The sequence below is a fragment of the Cebus imitator genome, unplaced genomic scaffold (assembly GCF_001604975.1).
Source record: "Cebus imitator isolate Cc_AM_T3 unplaced genomic scaffold, Cebus_imitator-1.0 Scaffold115, whole genome shotgun sequence".
NCBI lineage: Eukaryota > Metazoa > Chordata > Mammalia > Primates > Cebidae > Cebus > Cebus imitator.
The window spans coordinates 2991635-3016509 of record NW_016107430.1 but is presented as its reverse complement, the minus strand read 5'-3'; the positions used below and the strand labels follow the sequence as shown (position 1 = coordinate 3016509).

Genomic DNA, 24875 nt, shown 5'->3' with positions numbered 1-24875 from the left:
ATACCAAAGATACCTCAAAGATTTGAACTCTAATCTCAGTTCGAGCACCTGTATTGGTCCATACCTGAAGCTACCTACGTCTGACCTTGCATATAAGTAAGCCCAGAATTAGGTTTTATGTTCAAGTCCACAAGTTAGGCTGAATATAATTGGCAAATAAAGGAGATCTAACTGATGCATTATCACAAAAGGGAGAAGGTAGGAAGGAAGCAGTACACAGGACAAGTAACAACCACTCTGTATTTACTCATTATAGAACACACTTTTCTTCCCAGAGAGAAAACAGTCTGAGGTATCCCACATTAATAAATCCATTTCTGTGGCTTTACATCCTGAATTTCTCTGTTATTAATCAAGGTTCAGTGTCATTACACACAGTGATTAAAATTTTTCCCTGAGGACATCAAGGCTGTGCCTTTGACTCTAGAAATATCTTATCCTACCAAAATTCAGGAGAAAACATAGAAAACTAAAAGTCTTTCTGGTGGTAGAAAAGGCAGACGACTTAGGCAGAATTCCTGAGAAAAAGGTGCAGAGTCATTAAGCCACCAATTAAATGTCACCTGGCTGTGAACTGTTATCCCTTCTATATTTCTAAATATTCTAGAAGGAAAATTCATTTTATTGCATAGAAGCACTTTTTCACAAGGCTATGCACAAAGCATCTCTGCTTTTGCTAGCTGCCACACACCTTGATGCCTCAGTTTCCAGTAAAATGCAAAGCTGGAGAGGTATAGGCAGGCTTTCCCCAGTGACATAAGGAAGAGAGAGAGAAAGAAAAAAAGACATGGGTGATAAGGAAAAAGTGGTTGTCACATTATGTGTCCAGTCAGGCCTGTGATACTTCTCCAACTGGTCTAGCATCATAACAGCTACTGATCCTCCACAAGTAAGAACGAGGAAAGACTTACTGGATTATCACCTCAAATCCCAGCCTAACCAGCTCCACAAAGCATAAGGCCATTGGCACATGTCATCCAGTATGGGTGCACTGAAAGTCAGCTCTGAATGGAACGCCACTTCCAGCAGCCCATCCTGAGTTGGAAAAAATCACATTCTGCAAAGAAGCCAGCCTCCCCAAATAGTTATTCTTACATTTTGTTGTGTCCCTCTGCCCACCCATCCCCATAAAATGGCACAATGGAATGATTGTGTTCCCTACTGAGGACTTCTCTTCCTAATAGTAAGCAAGCAAAGATTTCCCTAATCTGCCCCATATTGAATTATGGAAGAAGGCAGCCCACCCCAGGATGCGGGGAATGAGAAGGGAAGCAGGCGAGCGGGCTGCCTGTCAGGCAAACATGCTTAGGAAGGACATAGTAGAGTGTGTAAGCCTCTGAAGATGGAAACACGAGAGGAAGGCTGAGCAGCAGTGGGTGGTGGCCCCTCCGGAGATGTCATCCCATGGATGCAATGTTCCCAATTCTTTCTCTTAGGTTTTCTTGAGGTAGTTCTGACAGGCTCTTGCCATGTCTTTCAAGAAGTTAGGAACTCCATTCTGCAAGGGAAATGAGACTGTCATTTCTATGTCTTCACAGTGGTCACTCTTGATTCCTTGGGATGTGGTAGAAGATAAACAATGTTGGCTTTAGGACTAATAAAAATGAATAGGCCCCCTTACTGGATTTCAACAGAATGTTGTTACAAGTTATGACAAAAAGTAAGACCCAGGACAAAAGTAAGACCAGTCCACAGGAACTTCTCTTGCAAGGCATTGCCTTATATGTTAGCTTTTTCTAGGAAAAAGCAAATATATTTCTGAAACAGTGTTTCTCAAAAAAAGAGAGAAAGAAAGAAAGAGAGAAAGAAAGAAAGAGAAAGAGATACAGAGAGGGAGAAAGAGAGAAAGAAAGAAAAAACACAAGCAATGAGCTTAGGCTGGATTGCTGTATTCCTCCAAAGAAATGAGAGAAAGGACTTGCTTTACAGAATTAGAAAACTGTAAGGACTGGGGACCAAGGAGTAGGATATATCATTATTTAGTTAATGTTGAGCATTGGGCAAAACTTTTCCTAAATATTGTCTTATTTACTCCTCCTCTATGCAGTAGAAGATATCTATCTGCATTTTTAGAAAGGAAGAAATGTGTGGCTTCCTTAAATAAAGCAAGACAGTCAGTGGAGAGTCAGGATTCAAAATTGCATCTGTTTGACTCCAAAGCTGATGCTTTTTCACTCTCCCAAGGAATCTGCTGAGCTCTCTAGTAGGTAGATGTTGTGCAAAGCAGGCTGATGGTCCCCATAATGCCAGGCTCCTGGGCGGTCTCTGGTGATACAAACTATTACCACAGTTCCCTCCCTTACAGGAAAAAAAAAAAAAAAAAGCAACAACAATGGCTTGGACACATCTGGTTGTCTCCAAGCCAGGTCAGTCTTATTCTCCCATAAGCAGAGGAATATAGGCTCCAAAGGCACTATTGTCCCTTCTCGGAGCACACTATTGTCCGGAGGTTCCAGAGAGTGATTCTGGTGGCGTCTTGGGGCACAAGCAGGGAGAGGCTGGCATTCCAAGCTGACAATTCTTTGTCTTTTGTCCTGGTCTCCGTCTTGGATGTGGGCAATCCCAGCCCCAGCCAGAGTCACTCAACCAAACTCTTCATAAAAGAGCCTCATTACGCCTGAGACAATGTGTCTCTTCAGCCTGACAGCCCCGTGGGCTAAGTCAACATTTGTCAAACACACTCCCCACCCCCTGCCCCACCTCCTGGGATCTCACCTTGGCAGCCCAGTTAATGAGCCAGGACGGAATTTGGCCACCCGGGTTATCAAAGTAATACATGAAAACTAGAGAGGGAAAGAAAGGACAATAAAAAAAAAAAAAAAAAAAAAAAAAAACCGAAAAATATAGCAACAAAACTGTGCAAACTCTACATCTTCATGTTCAAGCTCAGGAACTGCAGAGGGAGGTAGCACATAATTCAGATGGATTTCTCTCCAGGGACTTCCCTTACGGCATACTTAAATATAGGCACTTTTGAAAACAGAGCCACAGGCACGATTTGCTGCTATTTATTAAATACCAGGCAAGTGCTGGACACGTGGATATGGCCTCTCATGCAATTACCCTAGCAATCCTAAGGAGATGGCAAAATTAATCCCATTTTATAAATGATGAAAGAGAGACTCACAAAAATTAGGTGACATATTCAAGGTGACCATCTAACTATAGCTCAGACTTCTGCCTAGGATGCAAGGCCACACTCATTCTGGTAGAGCAGGTGGCCTCACGCCCCACTCTCTGCAACTCTCCTCCCTGGGAACTGAAACTTGAGCTGGGCAGTTTTGAGTCTCTCAGTTTGTACTGAGCCGGAACTGAGGCCTCCAAGACAGACCTGCCAGCCTCCTTGCCTACCCTTAGGCCCAGCGTATGCATCCACAGGACCAGCTGGAAGTGAGTATCTAAACTCTCTGGTTTACTTTTAATGGTCCGGTTTCATCTGGACAATACCATCTGGAGAAAATAGACTGGGTCAGAGTTAAACATCATCCTCATGCTCTACTCAAGTCTGTCAGGGTGGAATGAGGCTCTCTCTAGGTGCCGATCCTGGTCTGCTCTGCACCTGTGCCTGTCCTCTGACCTTCAGGGATATGCTTCATGTACTTGACACGCCCTTCCATCAGCCTGGCCCTCCCGTGGGGACCCCTGGCTGGGTGCACTGACAGGCACCATGGGTTTTACCTTTGCTCCCTTTCTTGCCATCACTCTCGATCGCCAGGCTCTGCTTGTATTGCTTTACCCGGATCACCCCAGACCTCTCACCAAGCTGAGGCACAGAGGTGCTCTGGGCCAGGACCACATGGATCTTCCGCCCTTCCACATCCAGGTCTCGCCGCTGTCGGAGATAGACATACTGTGTGGCCGGTCAAGGCAAGACACCAACGCCAGCATAGCAGACAGACAGAAGGAAAGTGCCACAAGCTGGAAGAAAAGGGAGGTGATTCTGTGCCTCCCACTTGGCATTTGCTCCCTTCTACTGCGAGTTCACTTACCTGCCCTGTCTCCCTACCTGCCCTGCAAGATGGTGCCTCACACCACCTAGTGTTCTCACCAGAGAGCATGCATTACTTACCTGTCAGTCATCCCTTCATGCTTTTAATTATGTGAGGAAACCACTTTTCCTTTCTCCAGGAAGGCACTAGATGACAGAGGAACCGCTGTGTGATCCTAGATTGCCTATGCAGCCTTGCTGAGACTCAGATTCCCTGTGTAAGAAAGGGAGTAACACTGCCTTCCAGACAGGCTTGGTGGGGGCATTAGAGAAAGACTCAGGCAGAATAAGCACTCAGTAGACAACGGTGCCATTCCTCTTGGTTCGGGCCTCACCCAGTGCTCTAGTTACTGACCTCTATGCCTAGAAAACGGTCAAGCAATGTCACAGCTAATGACCATAGAAAGACATGAGACTAACTGAATATTTTGTAGGCATACGTCCTCTCTGGACTAACACTAGTTCACCAAGAATAACAAAGCCATTTCATGTCCATCAGCCTTGACAGAAGAACCCCTCACGTCTACAACACTGTTCTAGGGTGAATAATGAACGTCTATGAAACAACAGAAATCACTACTTATCGAGCTCTTATCATGTAACATCATGCACTTGACATACAGCTTAAATTTCAATCCTTACACAGACCCTGTGAGTTTGGTATGAGTATCCCCATTCTACAGATGACAAAAGTGGGGTTCAGAGAGGTAAAAAAAAACCTTGCCAAAAATGCCACATCCCAGCTGAAGTGATGCAACCTGAATTTTTATCTCAGATCTGGCTCCAAAACTTAGAAGTTCATAGCTGGACAGAGCTCAGATATGTAGTTTGTTAGTTACACTTTCATACAACAGAATTTTGCGTTTTGCACTCAAAGGAATCAAAAGCCTAAAATAATCAAAAAGTCACTATGCACAACACAATTACTATAACCCAGCAACCGTCTAAGCCCCCACCCACCTCAGTGTCTTTTTTTTTTTTTGAGACGGAGTTTTGCTCTGTCACCCAAGCTGGAGTGCAGTGACACGATCTCGGCTCACTGCAACCTCTGCCTCCCAGGTTCAAGCTATCCTCCCACCTCAGCCTCTGGAGTAGTTGGGATTACAGGTGCTCACCATGTCCAGCTAATTGTTTTTTTGTATTTTTAGAAGAGACGGGGTTTCTTCATGTTGGCCAGGCTGATCTCGAGCTCTGACATCAAGTGATCTGCCCACTTCAGCCTCCCAAAGTGCTGGGATTACAGGCGTGAGCCACCACGCCCAGCCCCACCTCAGTGTCTTGACAGCACCCACTGTTGTCCCACCCTCCCACTGGACAGTCTATTGCTCCATGCTCTTATCTACTGATGAGTAAAGTTCTTAAATGTTTCAGGGAAGAGATGACATTGCTTTGGCTCTGCTTTCCTTTCTCCTAAACTTTTACTTTTTCCTTGCAGCAAATATTGCCGCACTCTCTCCCCCAACTTTCTCAGCTTATGTGAAAGATATCACCTGATACTCCACTGAGAAAGAATTACCTTGATACAGTGATTAAAATTTGGCAGAACACCTTTGAAGTGCTGATTCAGTGGCTTCCAAACTTTTTTTTTAACTCCATGAGATCGTTTGCTAAAAGGATCTTACATGGAAACTGAATCTGTGAAACACCTGGCTGCTAGGATTGAAGAGGATGGTGAAGGAGTCAAAATCTTATCTAGGAGTTATCCTACCTCCATCCTACTCACCCCCCAAAATTCCATCCCAGCCCCCAACCTTAGTCCTAAGGGGGTTCTGAAAACCTTATAGTGCCAGCCAAGCCTCCCTGCATTTCATTCAACTGCTTCATTTCATAAACAAGGATATTGAGGGGAAGAAACTTATGGTCAATGTCCAGAGCCAACAATCCAGGAAGGATTGCGGTGGGGTCAATTGAGATGGGGGTGGTGGACAAAGCTGGAAATGCAGGGGCCTCGGTTCGGTACCCACCTTGCCACTAACCACCTGTGTGCTTCTGTCATCTCACCTCTCTGGGAGCTCCTTTCTCCTCTGTAGGCTGAGGGAGCTGTATCAAGCACTCTATAAAAAGTTCCTTTCAGGTCCCCAATTCTGTGACCCGACAATTTCAAGGCCTAAGGAAACTTCATAGGAAAGTATGAGCTGCTCTCCAGTGACCGTAATTATAGACACTCCATGTGGTCAGGCTCAGAAATCACACTCTGAGATCTCCAAACACCACACAAGAAGCAACATCTTTAGCAAATGCTGCAAGAATCAGAGAAAATGTTATCCATGCCTGCTGAGAAACCAGCTCTACCTCTCTGCAATAGACTACAGCTGAGGAACACAGAAACCCTTAGAGGGCCGGGGAATTAGTACCTTGTGGAAAGGATACATCTCTGTTGGACATGGGAAAAGGGTACTTCACTTCCCAGTAGACTACAGTCTCTCTGTTGCATTCTTGTTCATAGAGTTCTAAAGGAAAGCAAGAGAAGTTAATGCATCTGGAAGCCTTTTTAGCTACAACTAATAAGATGATCTCTTAGACCAAGCACGGTGGCTCATGCCTATAATCCCAGCACTTTTTGAGGCCAAGGCAAGTGGATCACTTGAGTTCAGGAGTTCAGGACCAGACTGGGCAATATGGTGAAACTCTGTCTATACAAAAAATACAAAACAAATCAGCCAGGCATGCCAGGTGGTGCATGCCTGCAATCCCAGCTACTCTGGAGGCTGAGGTAGGAGGACCGTCTAAGCCTGGGAGGTCAAGGCTGCAGTGATCCAAGCCATGAGTGCACCACTGCACTACACCCTGGATGACAGAATGACACCACATCACAAGAAAAAAAAAAAAAAAAAGATGACTTCTTAGGGTATGATTAAACCACTAACTAATAAGGTATAGAATTCTAGAAAAATATCAAACCGATTAATTTCCACTGAAAGCCTATTGCCCAGGGACAAAGTTTAGTGTATAGAAAAATTCGGCACAAATAACAGAGGCCAACAAATCTTGTCTATTGTATGGCATAACCAATATTCTTGATAGAATGCAATGAAAATCAGACCTTGAAGAAGTCAGAGATTTTAAAATCAGGATAGCCACCAGATGTCACTAGAGTACCAATAGTTTTGCTTCTGAGCCCTTTTATTTCCCTTTAGGATTCCTTGACCCATTACAGCTAGCCTGGAACTGAGTCACCCAGTCTAGCACATTCATAGGTGGGAAATGAAGGTTCCAGAATGGGCAACGTCCTTCTTAAATAGTTAGAGAGCAGCAGAACTGTGGCTTACCCCAAGTTTCTTTCTTGTCTCCCACATTTCTATATGCCATGTCACAGCTAGGGTGGCCAAATTTCCCTATTATTCCTTCCATCTTACTATTATGTGCAAACAGCAGCCAATCCTTGGAGGGAGATAGCAAAGAAATTTAATGACATGCACACTACTCTCTGTCCCCAGGCCGTTGCAGTAAGCTTCTTTGTACCTCCAGTTAGAGAAGGAGCCCACAGTCCTTTGAGGAGATGCTAAGGAGGGACAATTTAGCTTTTGAGAGAAAATCTATTAGAAATAGATTGCAGATTAAGGAGCTTGCCAACCAAGTAATGTCACAGGAGGATGATGACAGCCCTTAAAGGAAAGGGAGAAGTGGACATCTGTTGCTTTTGCATGCTCAGCATTGATTCCCCCTTGGGTATCTCAAGTTTCCTTCAAGGCATCACCCTTTCCCTACTTCTCAGCTACTTGGTTTCAGCAAGACTGAATGGAGTAATTTCAGGGCTGGGTAAATGAGCAAGACATGGCCATGGTGACTAATTCAGGGATGGCAGATCTGGCCAGAGTCGTCATTTGTCACTCTAGCAAGTTGAGAGCAAAAAGTGATCTAGTAAAGCTCTCAGATGGACCAGAGTGAGATCTACAGCCTCAAGATTGTTCCAGCAAAGCCTAGCTGCTGCTTCCACTGGATCAGAACCCAGAGTGAAAGATGTTGATGTTGGGGAGCAAACATCAGAGGCTCAGCAGTTGTTTTGCCTAAAGTTAGATGCCTTCACTGGTCACTGAAAAATAGCTCTTCCATGCTGCTTGCTTCCTCACATGGCTCTTTTCCAAACTGAAGCCGCATGTGGGTCTTATTGGCAGAGTCTATGTCACATGACTGTATCTTGGCTGCAAGGAAGACCTGGAAAGACAGTGTCTGGCTGTTCCCTTGGATAGGTAAGCATCCCACTGCCCCCTAAATAGGAAGCGTATTTGAAAACACTAAGTTACCCAAAACCATGATGAATGTCCACAGAAAATAAGCACAAAGTCCAAGCTGAGCTGACAAGAGCCAATCCTAGCATCTGGCTGCCATCCCTAGAAAAGTAGAATTCTCTTTCCACTGGGGCTATTTGTATGGTTAGAATGTAAGCCTGGATCTTCTGGTGGACATCTTGGCCATGACATAAGAATCTGCATAGAAATTAGGTTAACACAGAAGAATACAGAGTTTAGAGATGGAGAAAGAAAGAATCCTGATGAAATTATTTAAGCTCCCTGTTGCAGCTGTCCTCAAAGCTAGAAGCCCCCGGACTATCTTCAATGCCATGAACTAATAAACTCCTTTTCCTCTTCCTACACGTTCTTTAGTTGGCTTTCTGTTACTTGCAACCAAGAGTCTCGACTAAAGGCTTTATGTGCCTTTGTCTAGTTCCATAGCTCCATTCCACTATGACTGGGTTGGCAGAGGCTACCCCAGCTCTAAGTGGCAAGAGAATTCCCTGTGTAATGTCTTTCATAACTGTATCACTCAAGGGGCAAAATCGAAGATGCGTAGCCTGGTCCCCATGCTAGGCCCTGGAGGATCTCGACCCAACATCTGCCCTAGTTCACGTAGTAGTAGAAGAACCTATTCTAGCTCTTTGAGTACTGCTAGTACTAGTTCTATTAGCTAGTTCTACTAGCACTAGCAGCACTAGTACTATCAGTAGTAGTAGTAGAACTAGTACAAACAGTAGTAGAAGACCTAGAATAGGTTCTCTTACTCCAACCAACCCAACACCAGCAAACTGCTGGTGGTTATTGAACATATTGCTTCCTGCTGTCCTGACTTTACTAATGCTGATCCCTGGGCTTAGAATGCTATTAACCAGTCATCCACTCAACTCTCTTCACCTCAGATACGTGTGTTCTTACCTGTTTGGAAAATTTTAATTCAACTCTCAAACCAAAATTTGGACCCCACCTCCTCCAAGAAACTTTCCATGACAACCTAGATACACGGGATGATCACACAACTTAAAAATTTGTTCTTGGGGCAAAGGAGTCCCAAGAGCAAACTGTGGGGAGGATTTCAGACTATATAATGAGCAAGTCCATGTGGGAGCAAAAGTACATTTCAGTCCCACATTTGAAGTGTTTTTGTGCCAAAATTTAATAGGAAGCACTAGATAGTAGAAGTTAAATTTATTTTTTCTACTGGCGAGAATAAATAAAAGTAGATTATCCTTTTTTTGGGGGGGGGGACAGAGTCTCCCTCTGTTGCCCAGGTTGAAGTGCAGTCTTGGCTCACTGCAACCTCCACCTCTCAGGATCAAGCAATTCTTAATGCCTCAGCCTCCTGAGTAGCTGGAACTATAGGCATGCACCACCATGCCCAGCTAAGTTTTGTATTTTTAGTTAAAACAAGATTTCACCATGTTGGTCAGGCTGGTCTCAAACTCCTGGCTTCAAGTGATCTGCCTGCTTCAGCCTCCCGAAGTGCTAGGATTACAGGCATGAATCACTGCACCTAGTCAGAATAGATCTACTTTCTAATGATTAAAAAGAAAAAAAAAAAGCATCACTTACCTTTAACGTACTGGTCCCACTGTTTTCTGTAGTTTAAGTCCATATAGACATCTGCCAGTAAAGTTGGTGAGCAGTCCTCCAGAACACCAAAGATTTTATACTCATAAAGTCCAGTCTGCTATAAAAAATGGAACAGGTAGAAATGTCTATTGGTTCCCAAGTTGAGAGAAAGCTGAATTCCACGTCATATGAAAAGCAGCTGATGATGGGGTTCGTGCCACACCAAACACTGACGTCCTCTGTGGTCTTGGTGACACAAACGTAAAAAAAGCAGGTGCAGGCCCTGCTCTCAGGGATCTTAAATTCAGGTGGGCATTGGTGCTAGAGATAGCTATAAGTGACATCCAGGTAATTTAAATAGAGTAAGAAGGGTTGTGTGATAAATGATGTCTTGCAGGAGCAGGGATGGGGAGGACATCTATGTAATCAGGTGATCAGGAGGGTTAACATTTATCAGAGCATCTTGCTCCAAATGTTAATAGAAGTCAGCCATAGGAAGATAGGAAGAGCCCATTCCTGGTAGAAGGATGGTCCTCAGATTGATGGGGAGGCAACTTTAAAGAACCTGGGATCTGGAGAACTCTGGATGAAAATGAGAGTGGCAAGAGCTGAGAGTCAGAGAGGTTGTGAGGGCTGGACCCAAAGGACTTTGTAGGCCAGGGTACGAGGTAAAGGTTTCATTCTTATTGATATAGAAAACTAATGGATGTCTTTAAAAAGAGGGATGACCAGATCTGATTCGAAATTCAGTTTAAGAAACATGCAATCAAATTAATTTTTAAAATATGATTCTTGCTGCGTGGTAGAAAATAGACCATAAGGGAACAAAGAGATGGGTTAGGAGACCAGTGCAATAGTTCAGATAAGAGATGATGGTGATTTGAACAGGAAGTTAACACGAGTGATGGGGAGAAGTCAGTGATTTAAGGATATATTTTGGAGGTAAAGTCGAAACGAATTGCTGATAGATTGTGGGGAAAGGGAAAGCAAAGAATCAAGGATAACTCTTACAACCCAAGCTGGGCAGATGAGAACACCATCTTCTAAAATAGAAAAAACTTGGAGAAGTGGTGATTGGTGGGCTCTGGAGGTAATTAAGAGTTCTCTTTTGAACCAGTTGAATTTAAGATGTTTATTAAGCATCCAAGTAAGGGTGTCACATAGGCAGCTACAGTTCTTGGGAGGGATTATATTTTAAATAGCCATGTGGCACAATGAAACCCAACACATTGTTTCATCAATTCCAAGACATAATTTGTCAACAACCACTTCTTTTTGATTCTGTATAAAAGACTGAAAAATGAAAAACAAAACAAAATCTGCTTCAAATCATATAAGGTCCTTTTGTTTGGAAAAAGGCCTTTCTAGATTCCAAAGTACAAAGGAGTTCCCTTGCTTTCCTGGTAAGCCACATGCTTGTCCATGAGGGTCCTGTCCTAGAGTTGGCCCCATCACACATTTCACTCTCTGTACAGTGGCAACTTACCATTCCTGACCCTCGCCTTGCCTAAAGGCTCTATTGTTAAAATTAAAGCAATGGTTCTTAGATTAATTTCAACACAAAGGCAAAGAAACAAATGAACAAAAATGAACTTTTGGATGAATTCTTGCTTCCGTGTGCTAAGGCCATGTTACTAGCTAATCATGCATGAATGGCTCCCTCTCCTTAAACACCATGCCACGGACTGAGGGGAAGTCAAAGAGTAAACATGTTGAATCTTTCTTGAGATCCTGAAGCTTTCACGGACTTCTGGCTCCTGTGGTACAACCTAGGGATAAATACCTCCCGACTTAGGAATCTCAGATGTATGTGAAAGTACCTGGCAAAAAATGAACATAAAATTGAAATAGAATCCATAAGAATTGTCCAGCTCTAAATGCATGTGGCTTCAAACCATTAATTTTCAATCAGCAAATATCAAACTAGTCTATCTGAACCCCTTATGTGCCATGCCACGGATGCCCCAATAGAAGGTCAGACCTCAGGGTCTGATGAGAAATGTCAGGAGTATAAACATCTTATCTTTCTTGCCTCCTCCTACAAACACACACATACACACACACACACACACACACACACACACACACACACACGAGAACTTAGGATTTACACATACCTACACGTTACACTCATACACACTCGTTTTCATAAGTAAGCTTTGGAAGGAGACAACTAGCAATTATTCAAGAATATTGAGGCCTCGTTTTCTATACATTCTAAGTAAAAAGAATTCTTATGTGTTAAGATAATGACCTCCCCAACCTTTAAATAATTTAGCATTGGATATCTGCATAAAGTAAGACACACTCTTCCCTTAAACTGGTTCCCTTCTTCTCCAGAATGTAGTTACAACCCTTAGTGACTTCCATTCTGTTATATGGCACAGAAAAAAAGAACAGAAAGTTCTCGAGGAAGAGAAAAATAGAACAACCATGATTTGCCTGAATCCAAAAGAATGAACTATTGTGACAATTTCCTTCAAACATTCCCTTCGAGGCAGAACTGAGCAGTGCCAGAGCCCCAGAGGAGCAAAATGCTCAATAACACGGCAACACCTTCCCTACTTCGTCAACAAAATGCTCAAGTGCTGAACAGCCTGGTACAAATGCTTGGATCAAAGCATTTTCTCATCCATTATTTCATTTTAAAAAGGATCTAAGCAACAATACTCATTTTTATTTCATATTTTATAAAATAAAGTGGTTAAAAAGATTATGGAAATGACAAAAAGAATTTTTAAAAAGTGACATGTAACCCCGTAATCCACAAATATCTACTGATAATGTCTGACATATTTCCTTTAAGTAAATAAATACATCTGTATGTTATCAAATGGAAATCATATGGTATAAATAGTTTGCATTCTTATTTTAAAATAAATATTATACTGAGGTTATGAAGACTTCATACCTAAATCAATTATTCTCCAAAAAGTAGTTCTGTTTCTAAATATTTTTATGAAAAAAAAAATTTCAGAATATTTATGCTTTTGTAGAATACTTGGTCCAGAATTCTATTTTTTATAGAAATGCTTCCTTAGATATAAATTTTAGGATAAGTAGATTAATATTTTAAAGCACTTTATACTTTCTACAAATCTTGCAGAACATGTGCACCAAGTGTGTGCTCTCACCAGTTCCAAAGGAGCATCTCACCAGCATTGGGCACCATTGTTTATACAAACAATTTGATATGAAAAAACAAAACTAATTGGGCAAAGTTTTTATTACTACTATAAGATCTAATGTGTATATCTCTTTAAAATTAGCAATATAAATCCTTTGCAATATCTGCTTTATTTTTTCAAGCTTACTAACATTTGAATAAAAGACTCCAAATATGGTTACTCAAGAGATTCTTGGCTTTTCCTGAAGCTCCTCCAGAAAACCACCTCTACCAGTGGCTCAATTTCCTTAGCTACACTAAAATGTATTGGATACTTTTCTAACGCTTCAGTTATAAGACATTTAGTTTCCTACAGTTCAAACAGTAGAAGGATTATGTTGGTAGTGGAGATTAGTCAGTATCATGTACAGAATACAAGAGCCAAAAGAAACATAAGACTTGATGTGGTAAACACTCCTTCTTATTAAGAGAACCCCTGTGGACACGTAAACTGCTAATGACTTCCCTGGTGTCCTCTGCAGTTAGAGGTAGCCATGTGATTTCTCCGTGTTTTAAATGTGGACATGATGTTTGGAACTATCCTATGACCAAGAGGCAATCAAAATGAGAAATAGAATAGAAAGACTCAGAGGGTTGCTGGCATGATTGATGGCTAAACCAATGACAGCAACTCTACTGATAGGTAGATCTCTGACCAATTTATTAGGTGAGAAAAATATTCCTCTGTTTGTCATTGATTGTCCAATTTTCTATTACTTGTAGCTAAAAACAATCCTAATTGACATAGCGGTCCTTATCAACAATGCTGAATTTTATTTGAACCCTGTCATCCTAGATCACAGTGAAGGTTAAGAAATCCCCCCACCTTTTGTGTTTCATAAGGTATACTGCAAAGATCCACTACCATTCCTCACAGGACTTAGATAAGACTCATGGATGCCCCTGTTTACCTATGACAAGGCCAGATACAGACCCTCCAAATGTCCCTTTCTTTGTCTTATTAATGATTAACCAGGCTGCCCACCCCCACTGATCAACCGGAGCAAAATGCTTGTTAACCCAACTGGTTGAACTTTTCTCCTTCCTCCAGGCCCCTGAACTTTGGCCCATCCTAAACCTGAGCCAGCGTACAGTCCCTCCTGAAAACAAGCTGGGCTCAGGGCAGAGTGTACCGTGACCTGCTATACGATCATGCCATCCTTTCATTCCCCGTCTCCGCATAGGGTTCTTTCTAATGTTCTTTACACCTCTTCATAAAAGAACAGCTCTGCAACTTCCAAGATGCCTTTAGAGCTTATGGGCAAAGCACTTTTCCTACTGTAATACTTCTTTCCCTAACTTCTTGAAATAATCCATGTGAATACAAGTCTCTCCTTACTAAGTCCAGATTTATTTTTAAAAATTTGACATCAAGGTAAAAAAGTAGGCTGACAGAATAGTGCTGATAAGACTTATAAATATTTCCAAGAAATATAATCATACATAAGTTCATTAAAACAGCACAGAAGTACATAAACATTGCTAAAATGCACTGTCAAGGAAAAGAAAAGATTACAGATATTTTAAAGGATATTAAATTGAGGTATAACATTTATTTTTGTACAGAGGCATATAAAACCATACATGCCATGTTATAAAAAGTACTGTCTCCTTTGAATAAGTAACTCAGAAAAAAATATACTAAAAAATATATAAAATATATAAATATTATATATAAGTATGATATATGTAACAAATTTTATATATAACATTTATAAATTATATATTTTATATATAATACTAGCAAATATGTATATTTTATATATATATATATATAAATAAATAAAATGGCAGTAGGTATATATATTTACATATATATACACCTGCTATAGTTCATAGAATGAAGACTTGCTGGTATTCACTACATCTTGATCCCAAGAAGAAATCAAGCAGAGGCTTCTTGTTGTCTGCAGATTGGATTCTGTTTCCCCTGGTGATTTATTAGCAATACTGCAAAAGTCATGTATTTTGTATTTGAAGGAGTTTTCTAATCCCTTTGACCTGCTATAAATTATTTCAGTAATACTAGTAATTGTTTTTCTAAGCATGGTCCACTCTCCAAAGTTTTATATTCATTCTTTCATGTAACAGTTAAGATAGTCCTGTGATATAGATAGGAAAGCTAGTGTTATCTCCACCTTTACAGAAGGAAATGATGCTTAGAGAGGCCAACTTACTTGCCTGAGTCCTGCAGCTAGTTAGTAACAGGACAAACAGAGAGATGGTGTGTCATTTAACACTGGCCCCTTCTATTTCCTAGTCTATTCTCTTCTATTCCCTAACAATGTCTCCTTATTTAGCTGTATTTTCTCTGCATGTCATCCCCAAATCATTGTTCCAGACCACAAGCTAATGATAAAGATAAAGAAGACCCATCATGTAGGATCTTAGAGCAGGAAGGGACCTTAGTCCAGCTGTGTAAAAGATGTCAGTGACTTGTCAAGAGTCAGCTGCTGATGATGCTGGTGGTGGCAAAGCCTGGATGGGAACCCAGTCCTTACCTACGCCAGTACTCCTGCTCCAGGCCACCCAGACCAAACCTCCCACTGAGATGCTCCCCTGAGTCCCTATGCCTGGTGTGTTTGCTCAACAAGCCTCCAAAGGGCCAGAAGGGGCATTTTTTTAGATGCAGCTTCTGAACAGTTCAGAAAAGAACCAGGAGAACGGCAGGTATAGAGAAACAATGAATATCATCACTTTCAACAGATAAGGTACAATGCCAAGTTTTTCCATATACTATTCCAAACGCTGTCTCATAAACTAGAAAAGCTAATCAGAAAAGACAGCGTGGTGGTTGTAGCATAAGCTCAGAGTAACCATCTTCATAGAGTCTAAACTCTTCACCTATTAACCTATAAAATGGGTCTAATATGTTTATACTTCATGGAATGATAATGAGGATTAAACTAGATAACCCATCAAAAGTTCTATTATGTGGTACACATAGTAAGTACTTAGTAAATATTAGATATGGTTTACATTCACATGATAGGTTGTTATTTCATTAATAAGGTAAGTAAGATGATCTCCTTTTTCCAGATTAAAGAACTAGGATTCAGGACAATAATGAAAATTTTCAGGAAAACCAGTGTCTACAGTGTACCTGCTCGAAGCCAGGCTATGCTTAGTCCTAAATACTTGCAATAATCCTGTAAAGTAAGCATCGTTAGGTCCACCTTATAAATGAAGAAATGGAGGCTGGAGACAGGGGAATGCATGGCCAGGAAATCCATTACTGATATCACTAAGTGTTGAGATGTTATTACTCCGGCCAACTTGTCTAAACACTAAATTGGTATATTTCTTACCAATGGTGATTTAAATGTGTGGAAAAAACAGCTGTGCAACTTATTTTCAATTATATTTACAGGGTTAAAGTATTCTGAGAAATATTATTGCCAGTAGTTCACTTATTTTTCCCCAAGCAGAATAAATTCTGAAAGAGATGCTATGCATTTACATATGAGAGGCATCAAAATGTCATAATGTTTGCAAATGACATTTGCAATCCCCACACAAGAGTAATCGCCTGTAGAGGTCCCATCCCCCAACGAGGCCTCAAGAAAGGCACCACCCATTCCCTGCAATTTATGGTGTTTATCTGAATTTATGCCACTAACTACAAGGCAGTCTTGATGAATCACAGATTCTCAAATCCTGTGAATGCACTCATGAGTGTGCATTGAGTTCCCTTTGCCTCTCACAGAAGAGCTCATTTCCATTCCTCAGAGGGACAGGAAGCCTCCCCAGTCTATTTATCTAAATGCTGTCCAAGTCCAGCCACTTTGTGGCAAGTAATAGACTCAGATGGTATGAAAAGTAAGCATTTTTCACCAAAGTAAAGCAGTTCTAATGGCAGAAGTCAAAGCTGCAGCTGCTGCTGGGAAGTATGTGCCAAGACTCTACAAAGACAGACAGTTGATAGTTAAGACCTCTCTAAGAAAATATGATAAGTTGAATCCCTACGGGTTGTACATCGCTGGATAAAATAATACTGGTAGCTGACATTTACTGAGTATTTACTGAATGGCAGGCACTGACCCAAGTGCTTTAACATGGATTATCCTACTTAATCCAAATAATGATACGAGGTATAGACCATCAGTAAATGCACTTTTCAAACAGGCAAACGAGGCTAAAGATGTTCTACAAAGTGTCCAGAAAAGGCATATTTATGGAAACAAGAACCTCCATTCAGCATTGCCCCCGATTCGCCTGCTTGTTGACTACAGATGTTGGTATGATATTATGTCCAAGCATTCAGAATGCCTATGCTCTTCCCTACAAGTCACCTCTCCTCTCAAAGGATTCCCAAGGCCAAATGAAATATCAGTGTTTTGTTTTATTAATAGTCACCTCCTGTAATCCCCATGCAGTGACCTTATACCTGGAGACAGAAGAGAGGCATCTTACTCTTTCCTCTCTCCTCCTTCCACCAAATCTGAATCTTGAGACCAGCGTTCTCCTGTGGCCTCATACCCACAGGCTTATTCTGAGGGGACTGAGGAGAGGGAAAACTGAGGCTCTCACTTATTTATCCAATTGTACACTCAAGGGAGACAGAAAAGAAGGAGCTGGCTTTGGTCTCTAGTGGGAAGTAGAATGCTACAGATGGGTGTCCTTAAGACATGGGGGCCCTGCCCACTGGTAAGTTTCAGCTCCATAAGTGACCAAGGCTCAAGAACCATTCTATCAATCTTGCTGGTAATCAGAAGGGTGAGAGAAAGCAGCAGAACAGTTTTATAATCCTGAAGTAAAGTGGCTTATGATGCTAACTGGATTATTATCCCACCCAGGGAAATAGGAGTAGGCATTTCTCATCTATACAGCGAAATCTGTTCTTCTGTGAGTTGAATCTGTGTTTCTCTCTAAAGGCCAAAGTTTCTCTCAGCTCAGTCTGCCCAAATTCAGGTTTTCCAGTCATGCTGGCCTTTGAGTATTTTAGTAGGTCAAAAGCACAGGAAAGAACAGTCCCTGGGAAAGTACTGTCCGCTCCTCACCAAACTCTTTGATTAGAAGCCCCATTCAAGACAAAAACACAATTGAGGCTGTCCCTTCTCACAGTGCCAGGCATTTAGATTTAAAAACTTAATAAGTCAAGCCATCAGCCAGAGCTTTTCAGTCCAACATTTATTTTGTCTAAATTGAAGCTGTGAGCCTCTGTGCGCTGGTTTCACACTGTCTATGGGCATGCTGCGGTGGTTAATGGCATAGTAACGAATCTCAAAGTTCCTGCAAGGCCTGTCTGCAGGTCAATAGAAGAGCTTTTCCAAGTGATCCATGGCCCTTCTCCCAGGGGAACGTCTCAGCATTGCTCAGGGGACCACATTTACTCCCGAGTGGCCACTAACTTAAACATCAGGGAGAGGGAGTCCTAAAATGGATGTTACTTTTGTCTTAAGACATTTTTTGGTCTCACTTTCGCCTTCCAATTTCCATTGCATCTCATCTCCTGCCTCTGACTTTAGCTCTCAATGTCAAAACTGCTTGGTAGTTGCTCCCCATCCACCAATGGTTCTCAGAGTGTGGTTCTTGGATCAGCAGCTTCAGCATCACTCAGCAGCTGGTTAGAAATACAATGCACAAAAAAAGACAGAGAGTATCTGTCTGTCTATCTATACATACATACATACATACATGAACATAGAACATATTCATTGATGAGAACATGGATTACATTCATTGATGAGTGTGATCAGAATATATATACACACACATATAATTTTAGAGTATATATACACACACATGCTTGTGTGTATATATATACACGTATATGTGTGTGTATATATATACACACACACATATATGTATATGTATGTGTTCATGTATATATATATATATTCTAATGCACACTCAATGCATGCTTCTGTGTATATGTACTATATATATCCAAATGCACAATCAATGCACACTCAAGTTTGAGACTCTAATACACACTCAAGTTTGAGAACCATTCTGCCATGTATTATTTCATTCAATCCTCTCAACAACCCTGAAAGGTAAGTATTATCCCAGTTTTGCAAATGAGGAAACTGAGATTTCAAAATAAAAAGGTAACTGATCAACATCACCTGACCAGTAAGTGGAGACTGGCCCCTGGCCACTCCTCAGTCTCAGCTCCACTCTCCTCCTGGCTCTTCCTGGAAAACAAGGCAAGTTCAGCCTGGCTCAGGGACTAGCACTCAGTGTTCCCTCAACCTCAGTGGCTTAAAAGCCAGCATGCTCATATGAATCTCCTAAGAAGCTTATATATACATACACATTCATAATACACACACACACACACACACACACATATATATAAACACATATACATGTGTGTATAAAACCATTTTCTTATGAAAGATTTCAAACATACATGAACATAGAGAGGACAAAATAATTAACTCCTATGTGAAGGGGGAGCCTATGAAAAGAACCACCCAAGCCCCACCCTAGACCAGTTAAATCCGAATCCCTAGGGTAGGGCTTGGAATTGTTTTTAAAGCTCCCCCAAGTGATTCCAATGTGCTTGAACTTTGAGAAACACTCCTGGATTCATTTCTCCTCCAGCTATTTGCATTATTCAAATCAGCTAACTGCTGCCTCCACAGAGGGGCTTTCTGGACTCGCTTATCTAAAACATATCACATCACCCCTAGCTACCCTGCCATGCCATTTCTCTATCCCTTTATCTCACTTCATTTTCTTAATAGCATTTTCTTTAAAGCACTTTATAGCATTTTCCACTATGAGTGAATATGAACCATGTTCAAGAAGCTCATTCATTGAAGCAGCAGCACCATCTCCTTCTTCACCACTATCCCCACAGTCTGCAAAGACAGTAGCATATGGGAGGCAGTTGATGAATATCTCCCAAATGAATAAACTAATGATACTAGAACAGAGCTGAGATTCTAACACAGGACTATCTGACTCCAAAATCCATGCTTTTCCCATAATACCCATGGCAGTCCTGGTCTAGTTTTGCTTTAGCTTCCAGAAACAGGACGCAGCTCTTGCTTTGAGGCAAGCTGTGTATTTGGTACTGAGTTTATCAAAGTAGACCGTTCATGTTAGTTACTAGTTATGAAGTCTTATGTGGCTTGCTCAACAACTCTGGATCTTATTTCCATTTGTAAAGTAGGCCCATTTTTGCCTATCTTCCATATCTGTGTAGAAGGGCAAATGAAAACTTATGTGACAGCATTTGTAATTTGCAGCATCAAATAAAGTTATTATCATTACAACATGGAGGGGAAATAAGAGAAGAAAGGAAGGAAACAGCAGGCAAAGAAAGAAGAAGTAAAGGAAATAAAAAGATGGTGTTGGGCAGCATGGTTTAGAAGAAACTTTCCAATCCAAAATGTTGTGATTTAATAGAAAAACAGAAAACAAAAAATTTATCAAAATGCTGTACATCAAAAGTGCCCTCTTGTCCAAGAACAAGATTCAGAATCATCTGTGTCAGCTAAAAAAAGGACAGTTATATTATTTTTATTTTAAAATACAATTTGCTACATTGAAATTGCCTTCAAGAGCCTCTACTCTTGTTTCAGTCTTTTAAAAACATATAACAGTAGCTTTGTTACAGCATCATTTAAATAATGGTCACAATTTTGTTTTTCTCTATCCTTCTTTCAAATCCTGTTCAAGAGCCCCAAGGAGTCACATAGCTTTGGTCTTAGGTTGGGCACCTCTATGCTGAGTGTGGAAAGCAAAGCAAGGGGTCAACACAACCAGCTCATACTACACAGTGGAAAGCATACTATGCACAATCGCGTCCTTAAAGGACCATCAGTCCAACCAATGCCTATAACTTCATAACTAAGCCACTAGAATCGTCAGAGAAGCAACTCTTAGATTCATAGCATTCCATCTGCCCCATTGCAGAGCCTCAATAAAGCCTGAATGAAGTATATATACAAATGGTCTCTGGTCTCCTTTCTGAATACAGTACTTGTGATATTATGAGATTTATATATATATAAAATAAATACATATACATGTATATGTATATGTGTGTATATAAATATACATTATATATACATATGTGTGTATACATATGGGTGTGTGGGGGGGTATGTATTGGATGTACAGTACTAGAATGTGTGTATACACACACATCCACACACACACTCCAGTACTGTACGGCCAATACACATACATACACACACACACACACATTTCTGTCCACTGTTTCTGGTTCATAACTCTCATAGCCCTTGTTACAGTGTTTTGTATTTTGGTGCACTTTAGGCCTCAGGGGTTGAGTCAAGAGTCATAACACCTTCATTCCATAGAGGGTCCTCCCCCACACCCTGGAAGAAGGAATGCTGTATGGAAAGGCCAGAAGAATCTGGACAGGCTTTCTTGGGTTTCCCCAGTCAGTCTATTAATATGAGCTCAGATCCTTTTCATTCAGTCACATTTCAGTGCTGTTGTCCATTCTTCAATCATGCCCAGCCAATGAAGTTTCCATAAAAGGCCCAAGAAGATGGGGTTCAGGGTTTCTGGATAGCTGAACTCATGGAGGTTCCTGAAGGGTGGCGCATCCAAGGAACCAAAGGTCCGAGCCCCTTTCCCCATACCTCATCCCATGCATCTGAATCCTTTGCAATATCCTTTATAGTAAACCAGTAAACGTAATCAAGTGTTTCCCTGAGTTCTGTCAGCCTCTCTAGTAAATTAATTGAATTCAAGGAGGGGGTTGTGGGATCCCCTATTTATAGCCAGTTCATCAGACACACAAGTAAAACAACCTGGGGCTTTCAAGTGGCATTGCAAGTGGCAGGGGAGAGGGGGTTAATCTGTGGAACTGGGACCTCAACCTATGGGATCTGACACTACTTCTGGGTAGATAGTGTCAACACTGAACTAGAGGACACCTAGCTCATGTCCACCGCAAAACTGACTGCTTACTTGGTGTTTGGGGAGAAATCCTCAGGCATTTGGCCACAGGAGTCTTCTGTGCTAACTGTGGTTGGCGATGTTGAGACAATGAAAAAAAAAACACAGTTTGAGTTTTTTTCTCCCACACAGTACTGTACCTCCATTAATGAGGACCTCACCTTCCTAAGATGGTCCACCCCACATGTGGGAAGCTTTATTAGAGAAAGAGGGTGTGTGGCTTGGGGAAAGAGTAGGGGCTTCATGGGCAGATGGACTTGGATCTAAATCCCAGTTTCATTCACCACTTCTTAGCCATGTCCCTTGCATATGCCACTGACTTTCCCTGGATCTCAACTGCCTTGTTTGTACACAGGGAAGATGGCACAGTGGTCTGGTCTGGTTAGAGAAGAGGTCAGGTCCATGGACAAGTTATGGGAGGGAGTGATGGAAATGTGAGGCGAGACCAAGTTAATTCGGTGTAGCCACCACACAGCATTTGCCTTCTCTTTGGAGAGGCAAAGCAGGAGCATGTTGAAGGCACAGGACTGGAGGCAGACAGTTGGGCTTGGATCTCAGCTGGAATCTTGAGCAACCAATTTAACTTTTCTATGCATTCATTTCCATTTAGGTAAAAAGGTAACCATCATAGTACAGTATCATAGGGTTGATGCAGGGATTGAGTAAATCAGTACTTGCAAAATACTTAGCACTTGGGATTTTAAGAAAGCATGCAATAAATGTTAGTTATTAAAAGATGATTATTACAATTTCTGCAATCGATAGGTCACTGAAATGGTAGTGATAAGATCACAGCTTCTCAGATGTTTGATAGACAGGAGCAGAGAGGTGGTAAGCAAAGAAACTAGTTAAGAGGTCACTGCAATTCCAAGTGAGGGGTGCTGAAAGTAGCAAAGATAAAGGAAAGAAAATGGGAGGAAATAAGCCAGATGCTAGATATGTCTGAGCAGTTGAATCAACAAAACTTGACCAATGCCTTGATGTAGCTGGTAAGGAAAATGGAATAGCAGAGAAGATAAAAAGATTTTGTCTGGCTGGGTGTGGTAGCTCATCCCTGTAATCCCAGCACTTTGGGAGGCTGAGGGCTGAGGCAGGAGGATCCCTTGAGCCCAGGAGTTCAAGACCAACCTGGGCAACATAGCAAGGCCCCATCTCTCAAAAATAAAAATTAAAGAAAATACTGTCTGAAAATACGTCAATTTTCAAACTGAGGTACCTTTTAAAGTTACCCTAAGAAATTAATTCTTCCTGTTCTATACTGTAAGCTTCTTGGTTATCTTGTTATACCCAAAGGTCCTAGCACTCAGCAAGTATTCAGAGTTTGTTGAGTGAGTAATCCATCAAGATATAACATCTGTATATTGAAAAAAAGTAAATAAGGCAGTTTATCCACCTGCAGTATCTGCTGTGTTCTGGATTATGAAAAGCCTAGCCCAACCAATTTGTAAGTATTCAAAGTAGCATGTTTTATATCCCACTAACTGGGGAGGGATGGACTGCCTCCAAAGCAAATATGTACGTATTTAGACAGGAAATTTCTTCACAATACCTATATTCTCCATTTGTTTAGAGTAGGGTTTCTCAACTTTGGCAATATTATAGTTTGGGACTGGATAATTCTTCCCTGGGAGAGGTATGCATTGTAGTCATCTACACTATCAGATTTTCACACATATCTTGACAAATTGGATTTAAACCTCCTAACAACCCTGCAGGGAGGTTGGCAGAGTTTTCATTCCTTTTTAACAGATGACCAAATTGTAAATATTGCAAACGTTTGTTTTCTGTTTTAAAATATAAAAATACTATATTTGATGTAAACACAAATGCAAATGCCTAAAAAAGCAACCACATGTTTGACATTCACAAGATCATGGACCCTGCAATCCCACCTGTGCTATTCACTCATCTGGACCCTTTCAGGAGTGACTTCACCCTTGAGGGCTGCTGCTTCCATCTATGAAACACAGGGTTTAACCAGGTGAGCACGAGGTATCCTCCTAGCTCGAACACTATAATGCCCTGGTCCTATATCAGGAAACTTCAATTTCACCCACATTACCTGCGGGCAACTTGTAACCTACTTGCCATGCTGCGACTATTGCACAAACCAACTGATGACAAGCTTTGAATGACAGGCCTCAGGGACAATGCCTTTCACCTGGATGGCTACCTGGTTCCAAAGACCTTAATAACCAATCCTGTTCCTCCTACATAACCAATCCTGTTACTCCTCCTGCCTGAAGCTTCGGACTCATTAAGTGCCACTTAGAAAGAAGGGGCAACAACCAAAAGAAACGAGTCACTAAAATAGTAGGGCTCTTCTTGGCAACCCCCGACACTGACCACCTGCACATGCAGTCCCTAAAAGTTGTATCATTTCGTCCTCTATCCAAGCCCTATGATCCCCCCAAGCCCCCACGATGCCACTGGCACGCAATGGAGATTGAGGATCAACGTCCCTTGTAGGCACGTGCGCAGGCCTAGGAACCAGCTGACCCACGTTTCAATTGTCATTAACTTCGAACTAACTACTTCCCCCGTGGGGCCTGACCTGAGGCTGAACTCCGATGACTCCAGCTCCCCTGGATCTGCACGAGGCACTCACTTGGAGGCACCGCCCCTGCCCTAGCTCCAGAGCCTGAGCCGGGGCGGGGCGGAGCTCCTCACTGCGCCGGAGAAGACCCGCCCCTGTCCCGTCAGCGACTGCCGCCCCGCACTCCCAGCGGGGAGGTTGACCCCGTCGCACTCCAGGCCCTGCGGTCCTCCAGCGGGTCGGCTGCTACCTGGTCCAGCAGCCGGTAGATGCTGATGCCCGAGGTCTCCACCAGCAGCTGCCAGTCGGCCCCGGCCAGAGCGGGCTGCTGGAGCTCGGCGCAGGCCTCCCGGAACTGCTCCTCCGAGAAGCTCCCCGCGGCCAGCTCCATCCTTCCCAGTCCAGGCTCCTCCGCCAGGAGGACAGGCCGCGGACACGCTCGGTGTGGGCCTCGGGGCGGGGCGACGGGGCGGCCCCAGCGTCATTGGCAGG

General features: G+C 42.1%; 1 protein-coding gene across 4 annotated transcripts; it reads right to left on the bottom strand.

Annotated features, from left to right (window-relative positions):
• Nucleotides 1-222: 222 nt before the first annotated feature.
• Nucleotides 223-24875, bottom strand: LOC108311412 (phosphatidylcholine transfer protein). Of its 4 annotated transcripts, none has more exons than XM_017538817.1 (6): nucleotides 24634-24875; nucleotides 9793-9910; nucleotides 6359-6438; nucleotides 3679-3850; nucleotides 2716-2783; nucleotides 223-1498 (listed from the first exon to the last, which is right to left on the bottom strand). In XM_017538817.1, the coding sequence occupies exons 1-6, from the start codon at nucleotides 24772-24774 to the stop codon at nucleotides 1433-1435; spliced, it is 645 nt and encodes a 214-aa protein (XP_017394306.1). In that variant the 5' UTR covers nucleotides 24775-24875; the 3' UTR covers nucleotides 223-1432. The 4 variants fall into 4 exon arrangements, with proteins under 4 accessions (XP_017394306.1, XP_017394308.1, XP_017394309.1 ...); XM_017538819.2 differs by having other exon boundaries at nucleotides 9793-9907; nucleotides 24634-24874; XM_017538820.1 differs by having other exon boundaries at nucleotides 24402-24773.

Bases quoted from the DNA above. Each gene is read 5' to 3' on its own strand.
- LOC108311412 (XM_017538817.1), bottom strand. From the start codon at position 24,774: ATGGAGCTGGCCGCGGGGAGCTTCTCGGAGGAGCAGTTCCGGGAGGCC. The intron at 9,911-24,633 runs GTAGCAGCCGAC...CATTTTTTATAG, and splicing joins TCTACCGGCTGCTGGACCAG to CAGACTGGACTTTATGAGTA. The intron at 3,851-6,358 runs GTATCCTTTCCA...CCGGCCACACAG, and splicing joins TTCCCATGTCCAACAGAGAT to TATGTCTATCTCCGACAGCG.